Here is a 17,423-nt window from a genome sequence, read left to right on the forward strand (position 1 = left end):
GAGTTATTTCTCCATTGATCTCCAGTAGCATATTGGGCACCTACTGACCTGGGGAGTTCCTCTTTTGGTATCCTGTCATTTTGCCTTTTTATACTGTTCATGAGGTTCTCAAGGCAAGAATACTGAAGTGGTTTGCCATTCCCTTCTCCAGTGGACCACATTGTGTCAGACCTCTCCACCATGTCCGCCTGTCTTGGGTGGCCCCACACGACATGGCTTAGTTTCATTGAGCTAGACAAGGATGTGGTCCTAGTGTGATTAGATTGACTAGTTTTCTGTGATTATGGTTTCAGTGTGTCCGCCCTCTGATGCCCTCTTGCAACCCCTATCATCTTACTTGGGTTTCTCTTACCTTGGATGTGGAGTATCTCTTCACAGCTGCTCCAGTAAAGCGCAGCCATTGTTCCTTACCTTGGATAAGGGGTATCTCCTCACCGCCGCCCCTCCCAACCTTGAACGTGGAATAGCTCCTCTAGGCCTCTGCTTTATTGACTATGCCAAAGCCTTTGACTGTGTGGATCACAATAAACTATGGAAAAGCCTGAAAGAGATGGGAATACCAGACCACTTAACCTGCCTCTTGAGAAATCTGTATGCAGATCAGGAAGCAACAGTTAGAACTGGACATGGAACAACAGACTGGTTCCAAATAGGAAAAGGAGTACATCAAGGCTGTATATTGTCACCCTGCTTATCTAACTTCTATGCAGAGTACATCATGAGAAACACTGGACTGGAAGAAACACAATCTGGAATCAAGATTGCTGGGAGAAATAGCCATAACCTCAGATATGCAGATGACACCACCATTATGGCAGAAAGTGAAGAGGAGCTAAAGCCTCTTGAAAGTGAAAGAGGAGAGTGAAAAAGTTGGCTTAAAGCTCAACATTCAGAAAACGAAGATTATGGCATCTGGTCCCATCATTTCATGGAAAATAGATGGGGAAACAGTCGAAACAGTGTCAGGCTTTATTTTTCTGGGCTCCGAAATCACTGCAGATGGTGATTGCAGCCATGAAATTAAAAGACACTTACTCCTCGGAAGAAAAGTTATGACCAACCTAGATAGCATATTCAAAAGCAGAGACATTACTTTGCCGACTAAGGTCCATTAGTCCAGGCTATGGTTTTTCCTGTGGTCATGTATGAATGTGAGAAGTGGACTGTGAAGAAGGCTGAGCGCCGAAGAATTGATGCTTTTGAACTGTGGTGTTGGAGAAGACTCTTGAGAGTCCCTTGGACTGCAAGGAGATCCAACCACTCCATTCTGAAGGAGATCAACCCTTGGATTTCTTTGGAAGGAATGATGCTAAAGCTGAAACTCCAGTACTTTGGCCACCTCATGTGAAGAGTTGACTCATTGGAAAAGACTTTGATGCTGGGAGGGATTTGGGGCAGGAGGAGAAGGGGACGACTGAGGATGAGATGGCTGGATGGCATCATGGACTCGATGGATGTGAATCTGAGTGACCTCCGGGAGTTGGTAATGAACAGGGAGGCCTGGTGTGCTGCGATTCATGGGGTCGCCAAGAGTCGGACACGACTGAGCAACTGAACTGAACTGAATTGAGACCCTGAAGGTCAGGATCTACTAAAAGTCAAATGTTCTGCCATCTTAGGCCTATTTTAAAAAGTCCTACCAGTTTTTGCCATTTACTGTTTTGATCACTGGCTGTCATTTTTTTAAAGGTTGTGTCTGGTCGCTTGCCCTCCTGTCTCAATGATTTGGGCTATTTCAGAGAGTTACTCAGTTTTTCTGTGTCTCTGTCATGTATACAGGAAGTATAGATGTTAATAAACTTCCTTTTTTTTTTTTTTTCTGTTAACCTGACTTTTGTTACAGAGGATAGCTCAGCCAAGAACTGTATGGACAGAGGAAAAAAATTTTTTTTCTCTTTCCTACTATTTACCAATAACATAGGGTATGCTGCTTTTATCTTTCAGTTTAGTTCAGCTCAGTCGCTCTGTCGTGTCTGACTCTTTGTGATCCCATGGTCTACAGCATGCCAGGCTTCCCTGTCCATCACCAACTCCCGGAGCTTGCTCAATCTCATGTCCATCGAATTGGTGATGCCATCCAACCATTTCATCCTCTATCATCCTGTTCTCCTCCTGCCTTCAATCTTTTCTAGCTTCTATCTTGCTTCTCAGCAAGGTCCAGGGGTTTGATGTGATTCCCCTAGGCCATGAAGCATCAGGTCCAACAATAGATACATATATATTGATTCCATTGTTTACCACCTGACATGTGGAAGGGTCTGGAATAGACATTCGTGCTCAGTTCCAAGCATCCTTAGAATATTTTCAATAATAACAACCGACAAAACAGCAGATTTTACCATCATTTTCTGGTTTCCATGATGCCATTCATTTTCTATTCACTCATTCTGCATTTATTACAGCATGTAGTATGTATATTTGCTTAGGTTCCTAGAAATAAACTTTACTTGTTTAAAGGTTTGTTTTGCCATTAATGCTCTCTTGTTGCCGTGTGAAATTCTACCTGAACATGTGTGTGAGCAGACCTACTATACTGGGTGGCAGCTACAGCAAAGAGTTCTGGTTCAGTAGCAGGACTTATGTCAACTCAAGTGGCAGTACGTGTGTGTGTGCTTGGAACTCAGTTGTGTCCAACTCTTTGTGACCCCATGGACTATAGCCTGCCAGGATCCTCTGTCCATAGTATTTTTCAGGCAAGAATAATGGATTGGGTTGCCAGCGCTTCCTCCAGAGGATTAACCCACATCTCCTGCCGTGCAGGCAGATTCTTTACATGCTTAATCATCCACAGAAGCAGGATCTGTTTATGTCAGCTCAGGTGGCAGTATATGAAGCAAATGGCCTGGCCTACCATGCGTGCACATACATCTGTGTTCAGATCTCCCAAGACATCAAGGGATGGGCTGCCTTGAAACCTGGATACAGATTGGTGGTGGTGATAAGAGCAGCTGCAGATGCAACTACAATGTCAGATGTGGTCACTGACTAGAAAATAAGGAGCTTTGCCTGGAAGAAACAATGACCCATGGTGGAGGTAGGGACCAAATTAAACTTCCATCCTAAAGCTCAGTTTGTCATGTACAGAATTATTCACTACATCACTTCATCACTAGAGTGCCAGGACAAATGCCAAGAGCTCAGGCAGTCAACTTTTTCACTAAATTACTACAAAATAATAGTGTAAAAATTGTCATTGAAATAAAACATATCAGGAAATTGTAAGCATTCATGAAACTGTACAGAAAGTAAGTTGTTTTCTTTAAGCTGTTTCAACATTACAAATCAAATATCCAAAGTTTTAGAAATAGAAATGACATTTAAAGGTTTTAAAATTAATGTGAAAGATTACTCATAGAAAACAATACTTTATTTAAAATTATAAGAAACAATCATTAGCAAATTTTAACTCAATTTACCTTCTAATTGGATGTATGATAATAAAATGAAAGAAAAGGCATTTGAAACCTCATGATACTTGTAGTTTCCTATACACAGTCTACAAATTATGAGAAATTTGACAGAAATAAATGATGACACAGACTGAATATATATTTAAAATTAAATTCAGACTTACATGAAACTGATTTGTGTGAATTGATAAAGTAAACTTGACTTACAAGAGAACTTTTTAGAAAAAGAAATTCTCCTTTTGAATTATTAGTTCCACATGCACTAAAAGTTACATTTTGGCATAATTTATCAATAATTCCATCCAAGGTTTTCATAACTCACAAATACTCCTAATGGCTTCAGTAATATTAGCAGAAAGATTCATTTCAAAATTAAAAGTAATCAGTAATTAACTGAAAACTTTGTACTTGTCATCTCTGACTAAAAAAAATTTAACTACATTAAAAAAACAAATTTTCTAAAAGTATAAATTTTGATAAATTCATAGAAATGAGAGTGAAAAAAGGCATAGCCAATAACCACATATGAAAATAGTGATTACTTTTTATTATGCATAAAATTGTGACACAAAATATTGTTTGCAATTTGTATTATATTTCATATTTAACAAAATAATCTTGAAGAAAAAAACTATATTTGAGCAAGGATAATGGCAACCTTTTTTTTCTTTTTAACTAGACACTTCAAATTTTTTATCCTTTCAGTTAAGCATAATGTTTTTATCACTGTACAGTAATGAGTGGATTTATGTTCAAGTCTTGGTACACATGGACAAAAGGCTTTGTCTACATTTTCACAGAGCAGAGTCTCTGAGTTATTCTTCTCAATGCTTCCATTACTTCCTTGTTTCTCAGGCTGTAGATAAGAGGGTTGAGCACTGGGGTCAAGATGGTATAGAAGACAGCCAGAGCCTTGTCCTCTGTTGGAGATAGAAGGGCTCTTGGAGTTAGATAGGTATAAGCAAAGGATGCATAGAAGAAAGTCACCACAGTGAGGTGAAGGCTGCATGTTGAATAGGCCTTCTTCTCTTCTGAGTTCATGTGATAGAAAGCAAAGAGAACATGGCCATAGGAACAAGCAATAACAATAAAAGGCAACACAAGAAATAGGGTAATACTCACAAACACTGTGCACTCATAGACCCTGGTGTCATTGCAGGCCAGAGTCAACATGGCTGGGAAGACACAGAAGAAATGATTTGATGGCCCTGGATCTGCAATAAGGGATATGGAGGGCATATGTGGTGTGGGCCCAGGAGTTGATAGAGCCCATTATCCAAGATCTTGTTATCAACACACACACTCTTTTGCTGATTCTGATGGGATAGTGAAGAGGAAAGCAAATGGCCACATAGTAATCATAAGCCATGGATGTCAAAAGCAATGCTTCTGCAACTGCTAAAGTCAGAAAGAAGAAGCTCTGAATCCCACATCCAATGAAGGAGATAGGCTTGTTTCCAAACAAAAATTGGAGGCCATTTTGGGGACAATGGTGGAGATGTAATTTAGGTCAATTAAGGAGAGCTGACTAAGAAGGAAATACATTGGTGTATGGAGATGCATGTCCAGAAAGATGTGAAGGATCATTGACACACTGCCAAATATGCCATTAAGAAAATAAGAACAATGAAAATAAAAAGAAGCAGGCTGACTCTTGAAGGGGAGAACAATCCAATTAAGATGAAATTATTTGATGTTCGATTATAGGTTTCCGTGAGTCATTAATATGTTTTTTCCTAAAAGCAGACACAAGAGCAATTAAGTATAAAAGAGTAAGTTATTCTTAAATGACTAATTTAGTTCAGTCATAAAAATTCTGAATTTTTATCTATTTTAGAGGATAAATTTAAATTTTAAGCCAGAGATTGAAAGTTGAAAATGCAAACATTTTTGCCAAAGTTTTCCCAGAAATCTTTGAATTTACTTCTAAAAATTATGAACTCATTAGGATAAGTATTTTTTATTGCCTACATGAACTCAAGTATTATCAAAATCAGATGTCATAGTTGAAATATATTCAAAGGACATCAATGCAAATGCATACATTATATAAATTCTGTAAATAAATATTTATTACCATTAATGAATTATTTATCTTTCACATTCAAACCCTAAAGCTTACCTCTAAAACTGTATTAATGTATCACCTGATGATGAGAAGCTATTAACATTTTTCTTTCTTCAGAATTTTTTACATAGAAATGTCAAATCAAGCTTATTTGAAGCCAATTAATATCATTTGAAACACTGGGCTGGAGGAAGCACAAGCTGGAATTAAGATTGCCATGAGAAATATCAATAATCTCAGATATGCAGATGACACCACACTTATGGCAGAAAGTGAAGAGGCACTAAAAAGCCTTTTGATGAAAGAGAAAGAGGAGAGTGAAAAAGTTGGCTTAGAGCTCAACATTCAGAAAGCTAAAATTATGGCATCTGGTCCCATCACTTCATGGCAGATAGATGGGGAAACAGTGGAAACAGTGTCAGACTTTATTTTTGGGGGCTCCAAAATCACTACAGATGGTGAGTGCAGCCTTGAAATTAAAAGACACTTACTCCTTGGAAGGAAAGTTATGACCAACCTAGACAGCATATTGAAAAGCAGAATAAGACTTTGCCAACAAAGGTCTGCCTAGTCAAGGCTATAGTTTTTCCAGTGGTCATATGGATGTGAGTTGGACTGTGAAGAAAGCTGAGCACCGAAGAATTGATGCTTTTCAACTGTGGTGTTGGAGAAGACTCTTGAGAGTCCTTTGGACTGCAAGGAGATCCAACCAGTCCATCCTAAAGGAGATCAGTCCTGGGTGTTCATTGGAGGGACTGATGCTGAAGCTGAAACTCCAATACTTTGGCCACCTCATGTGAAGACTTGACTCATTGGAAAAGACTCTGATGCTGGGAGGGACTGGGGGCAGGAAGAGAAGGGGACGACTGAGGATGAGATGGCTGATGGCATCACTGACTCGATGGACGTGAGTCTGAGTGAACTCCGGGAGTTGGTGATGGACAGGGAGGCCTGGCATGCTGTGATTCATGGGGTTGCAAAGAGTCAAACACGACTGAGTGACTGAACTGAAATGAATATCATTTGGCCCATTCCTTGCGAAGTCTAGGATGAATTCTTATTGTCAAGTACCATTTACACAAAGTCATTCTCTTCTTCCTCCTCAATAATATTCTGAATACTATAGGTAACGTAGACCCTTTACCTGAACATCTATAAACTGTGCCCCTTGTAGCTTTTGTGAATTTACTCAAGGTCTCCCATCAGCATAAATTTTATTTTTTAATCATTATTTGATAAATATTGCCTTACATTACTTTGCTGTATTCATTTTTCACCACTTTTTGTACTTAAAATTATTTTCAATTCTAGATGAGTGTGTTCAGTTAAGCACATATATTTATAATATCCTCCTTCTTAAAAACCTATTATGATGATTAAAAAATAGACATATAATAAACTAAAAGGGAACAGGGAAGCATATGGCACAATGAGAGATGAAATATTCTAGTTCTTTTGAAAGAAGAACTTTGAATAGAGAAGTGGTCAATCACTTAACGGAAAACAGAAAATGACATTCTGAAAGTATTCTCATGAATGAATATTGGAAAAAGCATTCTCAGTAATATATAAAAATTTATTAATTCTACACTGCATGTTGTGTTTTACTTGTAAATATTATTCTAGAGCCAATTTCTTCTAGACTTTTAAAGGAATTACTAAACATGAAAGAGAAAGCTGAATACATGTGCACATACATAAACACATATTGAAACACACAATCATATAAAAATATGAGTTAAATAATTGTGAAAATGAAGAAAAGAATAGTTTAGAAAATGATTTATCTCTTCAAAAAAGTATAGGATATTATTAAACCACATACCACTAGATATGTAAAAGATAGAGATAAGAAAGTCTTTTTCAAATTAAAAAATGATGATCAATAAAAAGATTAAAGGGGAGTTTCAAACACAAAATGGAAAAAAAATCCTACAGAATTAATTTTTAAAATAGAACAGCAGCAAACATCTAATTATGTTGCCATATTGAAGAGATATTAGAGAAGTAAGATAAGGAAACCAACATATATGTGTAGTCATTCCTAGAAATGCATATAAAAACATAATGAAAGAGTTAATAGTATCAAAGAAAAATACTTTTAGTATTGATATACATGAGTCACTATATTGAAATAGCATGAATAGAAAACAGAAAAATAAATGAGAAATACTATATTGCAAAAAAACTTCTTTAGAATTTCAAATGTCTTCTTGAATATATTTTCTGAATATTCTCAACATTGCCTATAAATACATAGATCTAAAAATGTCTTAACAGTAAAAATACCAATAATGAGAAGAATTGTATAGATAGAAATATACACTAAAATATCATGATTTTAAAATAATTTGTATTTTAAGGAATCTCCACACTGTTCTCCATAGTGGCTGTACTAGTTTGCATTCCCACCAACAGTGTAAGAGGGTTCCCTTTTCTCCACACCCATGCCAGCATTTACTGCTTGTAGACTTTTGGATCGCAGCCATTCTGACTGGTGTAAAATGGCACCTCAACTGCTGGGCATACACACCGAGGAAACCAGATTTGAAAGAGACACGTGTACCCCAGTGTTCATCGCAGCACTATTTATAATAGCCAGGACATGGAAGCAACCTTAATGTCCATCAGCAGATGAATGGATAAGATAGCATGGTACATATACACAATGGAGTATTACTCAGCCATTAAAAAGAATACCTTTGAATCAGTTCTAATGAGGTGGATGAAACTGGAGCCAATTATACAGAGTGAAGTAAGCCAGAAAGAGAAACACCAATACAGTATACAATCCATATTCCATATATATGGAATTCCATATTCCATATATATGGAATTTAGAAAGATGGTAACAATAACCCTGTATGAGAGATGGCAAAAGAGACACAGATGTATAGAACAGTCTTTTGCACTCTGTGGGAGAGGGAGAGGGAGAGGGAGAGGGTGGGATGATTTGGGAGAATGGCTTTGAAACATGTATAATATCATATAAGAAATGAATCACCAGTCTAAGTTTGAGGCAGGATATAGGAGGCTTCACAGTCCAACTCTCACATCCATACATGACCACTGGAAAATCCATAGTCTTGACTAGACGGACCTTAGTCGGCAAAGTAATGTCTCTGCTTTTGAATATGCTATCTAGGTTGGTGAAGAAGGCTGAGTGCCAAAGAATTGATGCTTTTGAACTGTGGTGTTGGAGAAGACTCTTGAGAGTCCTTTGGACTGCAAGGAAATCCAACCAGTCCATTCTGAAGGAGATCAGCCCTGGTATTTCTTTGGAGGGAATGATGCTGAAGCTGAAACTCCAGTACTTTGGCCACCTCATGTGATGAGTTGATTCATTGGAAAAGACTCTGATGCTGGGAGGGATTGGGGGCAGGAGGAGAAGAGGATGACAGAGGATGAGATGGCTGGATGGCATCATGGACTCGATGGACGTGAGTGTGAGTGAACTCCGGGTGTTGGTGATGGACAGGGAGGCCTGGCGTGCTGCGATTCATGGGGTTGCAAAGAGTCGGACACGACTGAGCGACTGAACTGACTGACTGACTGAAGGCAGTTCTATTTCCAGTTTTTTTAGGATTCTCCACACTGTTCTCCATAGTGGTTGTACTAGTTTGCATTCCCACCAACAGTGTAAGAGGGTTCCCTTTTCTCCACACCCTCTCCAGCATTTATTGCTTTTAGACTTTTGGATCACAGCCATTCTAAGGATATACAATCTGCTATAAAATATTTATATACCTTGTGAAACTAACTTCAGTCAAATGAAGTTTTCTTTTTGAATTCTCCAGCTAAAAGCAGGCCTGGCTGTATTGCTTAGTATAAGCAGAAGTACTTAATTCTGAATAAACTTCTCTTAAGCAGTTGCTGAAGAGTCCCTTCTCTTTGGTGGCAAATAGAAGTAAAAATACAATTAATACCTTTTATTATATCTGCATTTTCACACACTCACTGGCTTGATTAGCTGAAAACAGCCCAAACTTCTTCATGGGAGCAAAGTAATTTTCTGAGTAAAATTCTTTGAAAAATTTATAAATAAATATATTAATATTTATATCTCTACAGCTGACATTTTAAATGCCTTCATTGAAATTCAGGGGTCACAGTGAATTGATTCTAGACCTCTTTACCTGAAACTCAATTTAATTCTTTTTTTCTTTTTTTCCATCCACTTCAGTTCAGTTCAGTCGCTCAGTCGCGTCTGACTTTTGCGACCCCATGAATCGCAGTACACCAGGCCTCCTTGTCCATCACCATCTCCCGGAGTTCACTCAGACTCACATCCATCGAGTCAGTGATGCCATCCAGCCATCTCATCCTCTGTCGTCCCCTTCTCTTCCTGACCCCAATCCCTCCCAGCATCAAAGTCTTTTCCAATGAGTCAACTCTTCAAATGAGGTAGCCAAAGTATTGGAGTTTCAGCTTCAGCATCATTCCCTCCAAAGAAATCCCAGGGCTGATCTCCTTCAGAATGGACTGGTTGGATCTCCTTGCAGTCCAAGGGACTCTCAAGAGTCTTCTCCAACACCACACTTCAAAAGCATCAATTCTTCGGCACTCAGCTTTCTTCACAGTCCAATTCTCACATCCCTACATGACTACTGGAGAAACTATAGCCTTGACTAGACGGACCTTTGTTCCATCCACTTAGGTACTTAGGAGTATCCGCTGAGACTTACATAATATCAGTTAAATCACTAGCAGCCCAGGATGGCCACAAGCCAAGGTTGGGGTAGGAGTTCACACAACTTCTATAGAAATTTTCCCTGGTGTGTTTAGTATCAGTTGGTGCAGAAAGACACCACTTATTTATTTAGATTCTTCCAATATTATTATGCCTCTAAATTTTTAGATCATATATTTTATATGTTGTTACTCAGTAAGTGCACAGTATTGATATTTCTGCATATACTGATTTATTTCCTATTATGATTATATTGGCCAAATATAAAAAATCAAATAGAATGTGTTTAATTTAATAAAACATGTGAGCAAAGATTCTCTAAAATATCACACTTGTGACAATAGTTTTCTTTTGGTAAAACTCATTACATTATAAAAAATATCATGTAATAGTTATAATTAAATTATAATTAAATTGGTAATTTTTTCATTTAATAAGCTATCTAATGAAAATAATATGTACTTTGGTGCAATGATATTGAGAAAATATTCAACAATAAATTTTATTGCAGATTATAATGTGTTCTTATATTTCCAATAGTTTTCAGTAAGTTAATTAATTGCACATTTTATTTGACAAGATGTAATATTGATTCAGCTTACATTTTTTAAATATTTGATTTGTGAATTACAATGTGTCCAGAGGAAGATTTCCTTATGTTTAATTTATTTTGAGTTCTTTGAGCTTCATGGATCTGGATGTTCACTTCCCTCCCCAGATTTACAGTTTCTATATTGTTTTCATTTACTACATTAAATTAACTTTCGCCTCCCTTTCTCTTTCTTTCCTCCTTTTGGGATTTCCATAATGCATATATTAATGACTTATACTATCATACAAGTGCTATACATTTTTTTCCATTCTTTCTCACAGTTTTTGTTGTTGCTATTATTGTTCTTTTTGGTAATCTCTGATCTCATAGATAATTCTTTTGCTTGATCTAGTCTGCTATTTAGTCTCTATTGCTTTTTTTTCAGTTCAATTACTGTGTCCTTCAGTTCTAGGGTTAGAATTTGTTTGGTTCTCTTTTACAGTTTCAACTTTTGTTGAACTTTTCATTTTGTTCCTATATTGATTTTCTAATTCTGAATAGTTGTTTATGTTCTCTGCTACCTCACTAAGCATTTTTAAGATAAATATTCTGAATTATTAGTCAAATATTTTTCAAATGGAATTTGTGATATCTTTTCAGATTTTGAGAATTTCCAGGAGAGGGCCAAGTGACAGATATGGTTGTACTGATTTGTCACTTTATATAATTCTAACTTTTTTCCCCCCAAGTTCAGTTCAGTTCATTTATTCAGTCATGTCTGACTCTTTGCAATCCCAAGGACTGCAGCATGCCAGGCCTCCCTGTCCATCACCAACTCCCAGAGTTTGCCCAAACTCATGTCCATTGAGTCAGTGATGCCATCCAATTATCTCATCCTCTGTCATCCCCTTCTCCTCCAGCCTTCAATCTTTCCCAGCATCAGGGTCTTTTCCAATGAGTCAGTTCTTCACATCAGGTGGACAAAGTATTGGAGTTTCAGCTTCAACATCAGTTCTTCCAACGCACACTCAGGCCTGATCTCTTTTAGGATGGACTGGTTGGATCTCCTTGCAGTCCAAGGGACTCTCAAGAGTCTTCTCCAACACCACAGTTCAAAAGCATCAGTTCTTTGGCACTCAACTTTCTTTACAGTCCAACTCTCACATTCATACATTACTACTGGAAAAACTATAGCCTTGACTAGATGGACCTTTGTTGGCAAAGTAATGTCTCTGCTTTTGAATATGCTGTCTAGGTTGGTCATAAATTTCCTTCCAAGGAGTGAGTGTCTTTTAATTTCATGGCTGCAGTCACTATCTTCAGTGATTTTGGAGTCCCCCAAAATAAAGTCTGACACTGTTTCCCCATCTATTTACCATGAAGTGATGGGACTGGATGGCATGATCTTAGTTTTCTGAAAGTTGAGTTTCAAGTCAAAGTTTTTGCTCTCCTCTTTCACTTTTATCAAGAGGCTCTTTGGTTCTTCTTCACTTTCTGCCATGAGGGTGGTGTCATCTGCATATCTGAGGTTATTGATATTTCTCCCAGCAATCTTGATTCCAGCTTGTGCTTCTTCCAGCCCAGCATTTCTCATGTTGTACTCTGCATATAAGTTAAATAAGCAGGGTGACAATATACAGCCTGGAAGTAATTTTTTCCCTATTTGGAACCAGTCTGTTGTTCCATGTCCAGTTCTAACTGTTGCTTCCTTACCTGCATACAGATTTCTCAAGAGGCAGTTCAGGTGGTCTAGTATTCCCATCTCTTTCAGAATTTTCCACGGTTTATCGTGATCCACAAAGTCAAAGGCTTTGGAATAATCAATAAAGCAGAATTTTTTTTTTTCCTGGAACTCTCTTGCATTTTCAATGATCCAGCGGATGTTGGTAATTTGATCTCTGGTTCCTCTGCCTTTTCTAAAACCAGCTTGAATATCTAGAAGTTCACGGTTCACGTATTGCTGAAGTCTGGCTTGTAATATTTTGATCATTACTTTACTAGCCTGTGAGATGCAGGCAATGGTGAGGCAGTTTGAGCATTCTTTGGCATTGCCTTTCTTTGGTATTGGAATGAAAACTGACCTTTTCCAGTCCTGTGGTCCCTAAATTCCTCCTCAATTGAGGTGAGGAGAGAGTAGGCAAGAACAATGGAGTAGATTGCCATTTCCTTCTCTGGGGGATCTTCCCAACCCAAAAATTGAACCTACTTCTCCTGCACTGGCAGGCAGATTCTTTACTGCTGAGCCACCAAGGAGCCCCACTTAATGAATATCATATATTAATATAATTTTAATATTATAAGCAGTATGCCCAGAATAGAATATATTTTAATGATAATAATATATTCCATTATCTTTGTGTTACAGTGAATATAACTGACATAAAACATTGTGTTACATTTAGGCATAGATGCTCTGATATATATGTATGTGTGTGCATGTGTGTATATATATATATATATATATATATATATATATTGCAAAACTTAGCATGCATGTATGCATATATTGCAATAAGATTACCACAATAAGTTTAGTTAAAATCCATCACAAACAATTACAATTGTTTCCTACTGATAATAATTTTTTAATCTACTATTTTAGCAACTTTTAAATATAAAATGTATCATTTTTTTATTATAATTACAATGCTCTTCAGTACATCCCTAGTACCTATCTCCAAACTGGTAATTTATACCTTTGACGAACATTACCTTAAACTTTTAATAACATTGTAGTGCTTGAAGTATAATTTTAAAATTTATGTGGCTCTCTTTCTCCCTTTTTATGTATGTGTGTATACATATATATGTGTATATATATATATATATTCCAAATCTACTGTAATTGGAATATATGTATGGTCTATATTTATATGGAATATATAATTATATTCTATATTTATATGGAATATACACACATATATATAAATATGTAGAGAGAGAATCATATAAGTTTTTATAAAATTATTTTCCCTGGTAGCTCAAACAGTAAAGAATCTACTTGCAAAGCAGGAGACCTAAGTTCGATCCCTGGGTTGCGAAGATCCCCTGGAGAAGGGAATGACAACCACTCTGGTACTCTTGCCTGGAGAATTCCACAGAAAGAGGAGCCTGGTGGGCTACAGTCCCTGGGGTCACAAAGAATCAGACACAACTGAGCGACTAACACACATATGTATAATCAATACAATGCAATTTTATTATAAAATATTTTTACACCTTCTTATAATTTTAGTGGGAGAAAGTTGAAAACATTGAGCCATATTTGACTTTCTATTAGAGACTGACAATTATAATTGGTACCATAGAGAGGAAGGTATATTTTTTAGATATATGTATTTGCAAGGCAAATGCCTGTGATAAACTTTATCATTATCAAGATTTTGGAAACATCTACTTCTTTCTACAGTTGAAGAGATAAGAATTTTTTATTATCTTTTCAGAAATATGAATAACAGATATCATCTAAATATAACTGTGGAAATAGAGATTTTTTCTATTGCTTTTTCTGGACAAAGTTACTTTTGAGCATATTTTTAAGTGCTTCTAGAACATCTTTATTCCTAAAGCTGTAGATAACTGGGTTGAAAGATGGTGTGAGGATGGTGTAGAATATTGCCAGGAACTTATCCTGGCCTGGAGTGTGATACTTTTTATGTCTCATGTATGTGAAAATAAATGGCCCATAGTACATTATAACTACAATCATATGGAAGAAACAAGTAGAAAATGACTTTTTCCATGCCTCTGATGATTTCATTTGGAGGACAGTAAGGAGAATTTGGACATAAGATGCAAAGATTAGAGAGAAAGGGACAAGCAGAAAAATGATGCCACTTACATATATTCCTCGTTCATAGAGTGTTGTGTCCACACAGGACAACACCAACATGGCAGGGACTTCACAGAAAAAGTGGTCAATGACTCTTGTGCCACAAAAGGGAAAGTGAAGTGCATAAGCTGTGTGAACTATGGAGTTGATTATCCCAATAAACCAGGCCCCTCCAGCCATGAGAACGCTGACACAGTCATTCATAAGAATGGGGTAGCGCAGTGGGTGGCAGATGGCTACATAGCGATCGTAGGACATTGCTGCCAGGAGAAGGCACTCACCACCCAAGAGGGTGAGGGAGAGGAATATCTGGAAGCCACAGGCTGCAAATGAAATCGTTTTGTTGCCTGACAGAAAGTTAGTGATCATTTTGGGAACAATGTTGGAAATATGCAAGATATCCATAAGAGAGAGATGGCTAAGCAGGAAGTACATTGGAGTATGAAGTCGTAATTCCCTGCGGATAATGAGAATCATGACTGTATTTTCTGTTACAGTCAAAACAAAAATGGTGAATATAAAAGAGAAGAATACCAGACTTGCTTGAGAAGAAGTAAAGAGTCCCAAAAGAATGAAGTCATTGCTGAAAGTGTGATTCTCATGCCCCGTCATGAATTCCTTATTTTACCTATAAATAAATAAATAAATAAATAAATAATCAAATTAGATCTAAACAGAAAAGGGGGAAAAAGTAGTGTGAATCTCAATCTTGCTTACACTTAGCTGTATGTGAAAATGAGAGTTACTGACGTGTATTTTGCAATTAAAGCCAAAGGAATTTCAAGCAACTTTTGAAGTGGATATTTTTTGTAATACGATGTTTATCCATTAAATTAGCTACTTTTAAAAAATTTATTTATTTTTTAATTGAAGGATAATAGCTTTACAGAATTTTGTTGTTTTCTGCCAAATATCAACATGAATCAGCCATAGACTACTTTTTTTTTTATTATGGAATAAACAAATTCTGATTTTACATTGAATTCCTTGAAATTTTGAAATCAATTTACTGCAATTTTATGAGCTTTAAATGATCAGCATATGAATGAGGTTTGCAGGATATATGCATGTAAATTTGGTCCTGACTGTTTTTACTGGTTTGACTTACTAGCTCAGTAAAAAATCCATATAGATGTAGATTCAGATTTCAGGCAGTGGTGCCTGCCAAGAACTGGTTGATCATAAGTCTTGAACATCAGTGGTTACTGACAATGGAAATTCAATATGTCTGTATACAAAGCTGTTGATGTTTTCTCATGCCTGGAATAATTTTGTCCTCCTGATTTTTTTTTCCCTATAGTCATCCTGATTCAAAACTTAATACATCATCTTAGTATTGAGTATGGGTAATGTCTAGTCTACTCACATTGAGTCCCTGTACCATCATAAGTTCTCAAATGCTTATTTTAAAAATTAGTGATTTATGTTTGTCTGGTCCCTGTTATCAAAGGTTTCTAATGATGTATCAATTATTTTACATTTTTAGAGAGTGTGCATTTTCTCCACAAGATTGTTTATTGTTTTGTCTTCAGGTACTAGAAACACTCCATAGCACATTCACTAAATCCTTCATCATCCTACTTCTACCATCCTGCCACTATCTATGAGGCACCTAAAGTTTCAACAGCTCTCCTTTATAACCTATTGCATGATCAGTCAATCAAGGATCTGGAAACATACTCCCAAGATGCTAGAATGATGAAAAAAATATCTTGTATCACAGCCAGAATCTTGAATGAAATTTTATTCTTGAATCAAAAGAGGAATACTCTAGTGGTGAGTTTGCTTGCTTTATGTTCAAAGTGGAGACATATGCATTACATGTCTTTTTTTTTTTTTTTTTTTATTTAAAGTCACTCAGTTGTGTCCGATTCTTTGTGACCCCATGGACTGTATAGAGTACTGGAGTGGGTAGCCTTTCCCTTCTCCAGAGCATCTTCCCAACCCAGGGATCGAACCGGGGTCTCCCGCCTTGCAGGGGGATTCCTTACCAGCTGAGCCACCATGGAAGCCCAAAATCTGACACTTGCAGTTTGTCTCCTCCTGGCGCTTAAGAGATAAAAAGTGTCTGACACGTGCAGCCTGTTTCCTCCGTTTGGAGACCCCTGGCCTTCCTGCCGGTTACCCTCTCATTCCTCCCTTTTCTTTTAGGAGGATTATAGCCCCTTCCAAATTTGTGCAACTCTTACCCAACATAAAGTCTCTTTCCTTCTAGCATCAAAATTTCCTTGTTTAATAATGCTAAATTTCAGAAAAGAGATATGCAATGCAGTTTATATACTTGTATTTTCTAGAAGAATCTTGAAGATGAATCATAGAAAATGCTATCACTTTTAGGTTTTATTTTAGCTAAAAACACAGCCATATTTCAATCCTTCCTCAAAGGAAATAAAAAGACCTTCATATTCTTTACTCAGTGAACGTACCACACTCTAATCATTATCAGTTTTCATTTATCAGGATTTTCAAAATACACTATAAACAAAATCAAATTATTTGTCATTCTTTACTAGATTTATCATTATAAAATTAAGCACACACAATATTGTTTTACATTTCCATTTAACTAGAGGTCAGTTATTCATTAATCTTGGTAAGACTGCATATTTATATGTTAAAGAAATATTTGTATGTTCTAACATCTTGTCTTTACATTAAAGTTATCATTGTAATGTAAACAAATGCAAAAACACCAAATCATTTCTTTCTGAAAAATACTTGCTTTGAAAAGTATTTAATTTGGAAATCCTAGGAAATACTAAATCTGAAGATTTATATTTTGCAGTATATGACACTGCCATTTACACTTTTTAAGTATTCTATAACTTATAATATCAGTGACTTGTTTGATAAAAGAATGATAAGTTCTCTCAGAAAACTTCAAATATCAG

The 17,423-nt window shown here is 36.6% G+C and overlaps 1 protein-coding gene and 1 pseudogene across 1 annotated transcript; both read right to left on the reverse strand.

Moving 5' to 3' along the window:
* On the reverse strand, positions 4,197-5,128 carry LOC106504016 (annotated as a pseudogene).
* LOC102172144 (olfactory receptor 2AJ1-like) lies at positions 14,197-15,144 on the reverse strand. Its single transcript, XM_013965435.2, has one exon. The coding sequence runs from the start codon at positions 15,142-15,144 to the stop codon at positions 14,197-14,199; it is 948 nt and encodes a 315-aa protein (XP_013820889.2).

Source organism: Capra hircus, chromosome 7, assembly GCF_001704415.2.
Source record: "Capra hircus breed San Clemente chromosome 7, ASM170441v1, whole genome shotgun sequence".
NCBI classification, from domain to species: Eukaryota; Metazoa; Chordata; class Mammalia; order Artiodactyla; family Bovidae; genus Capra; species Capra hircus.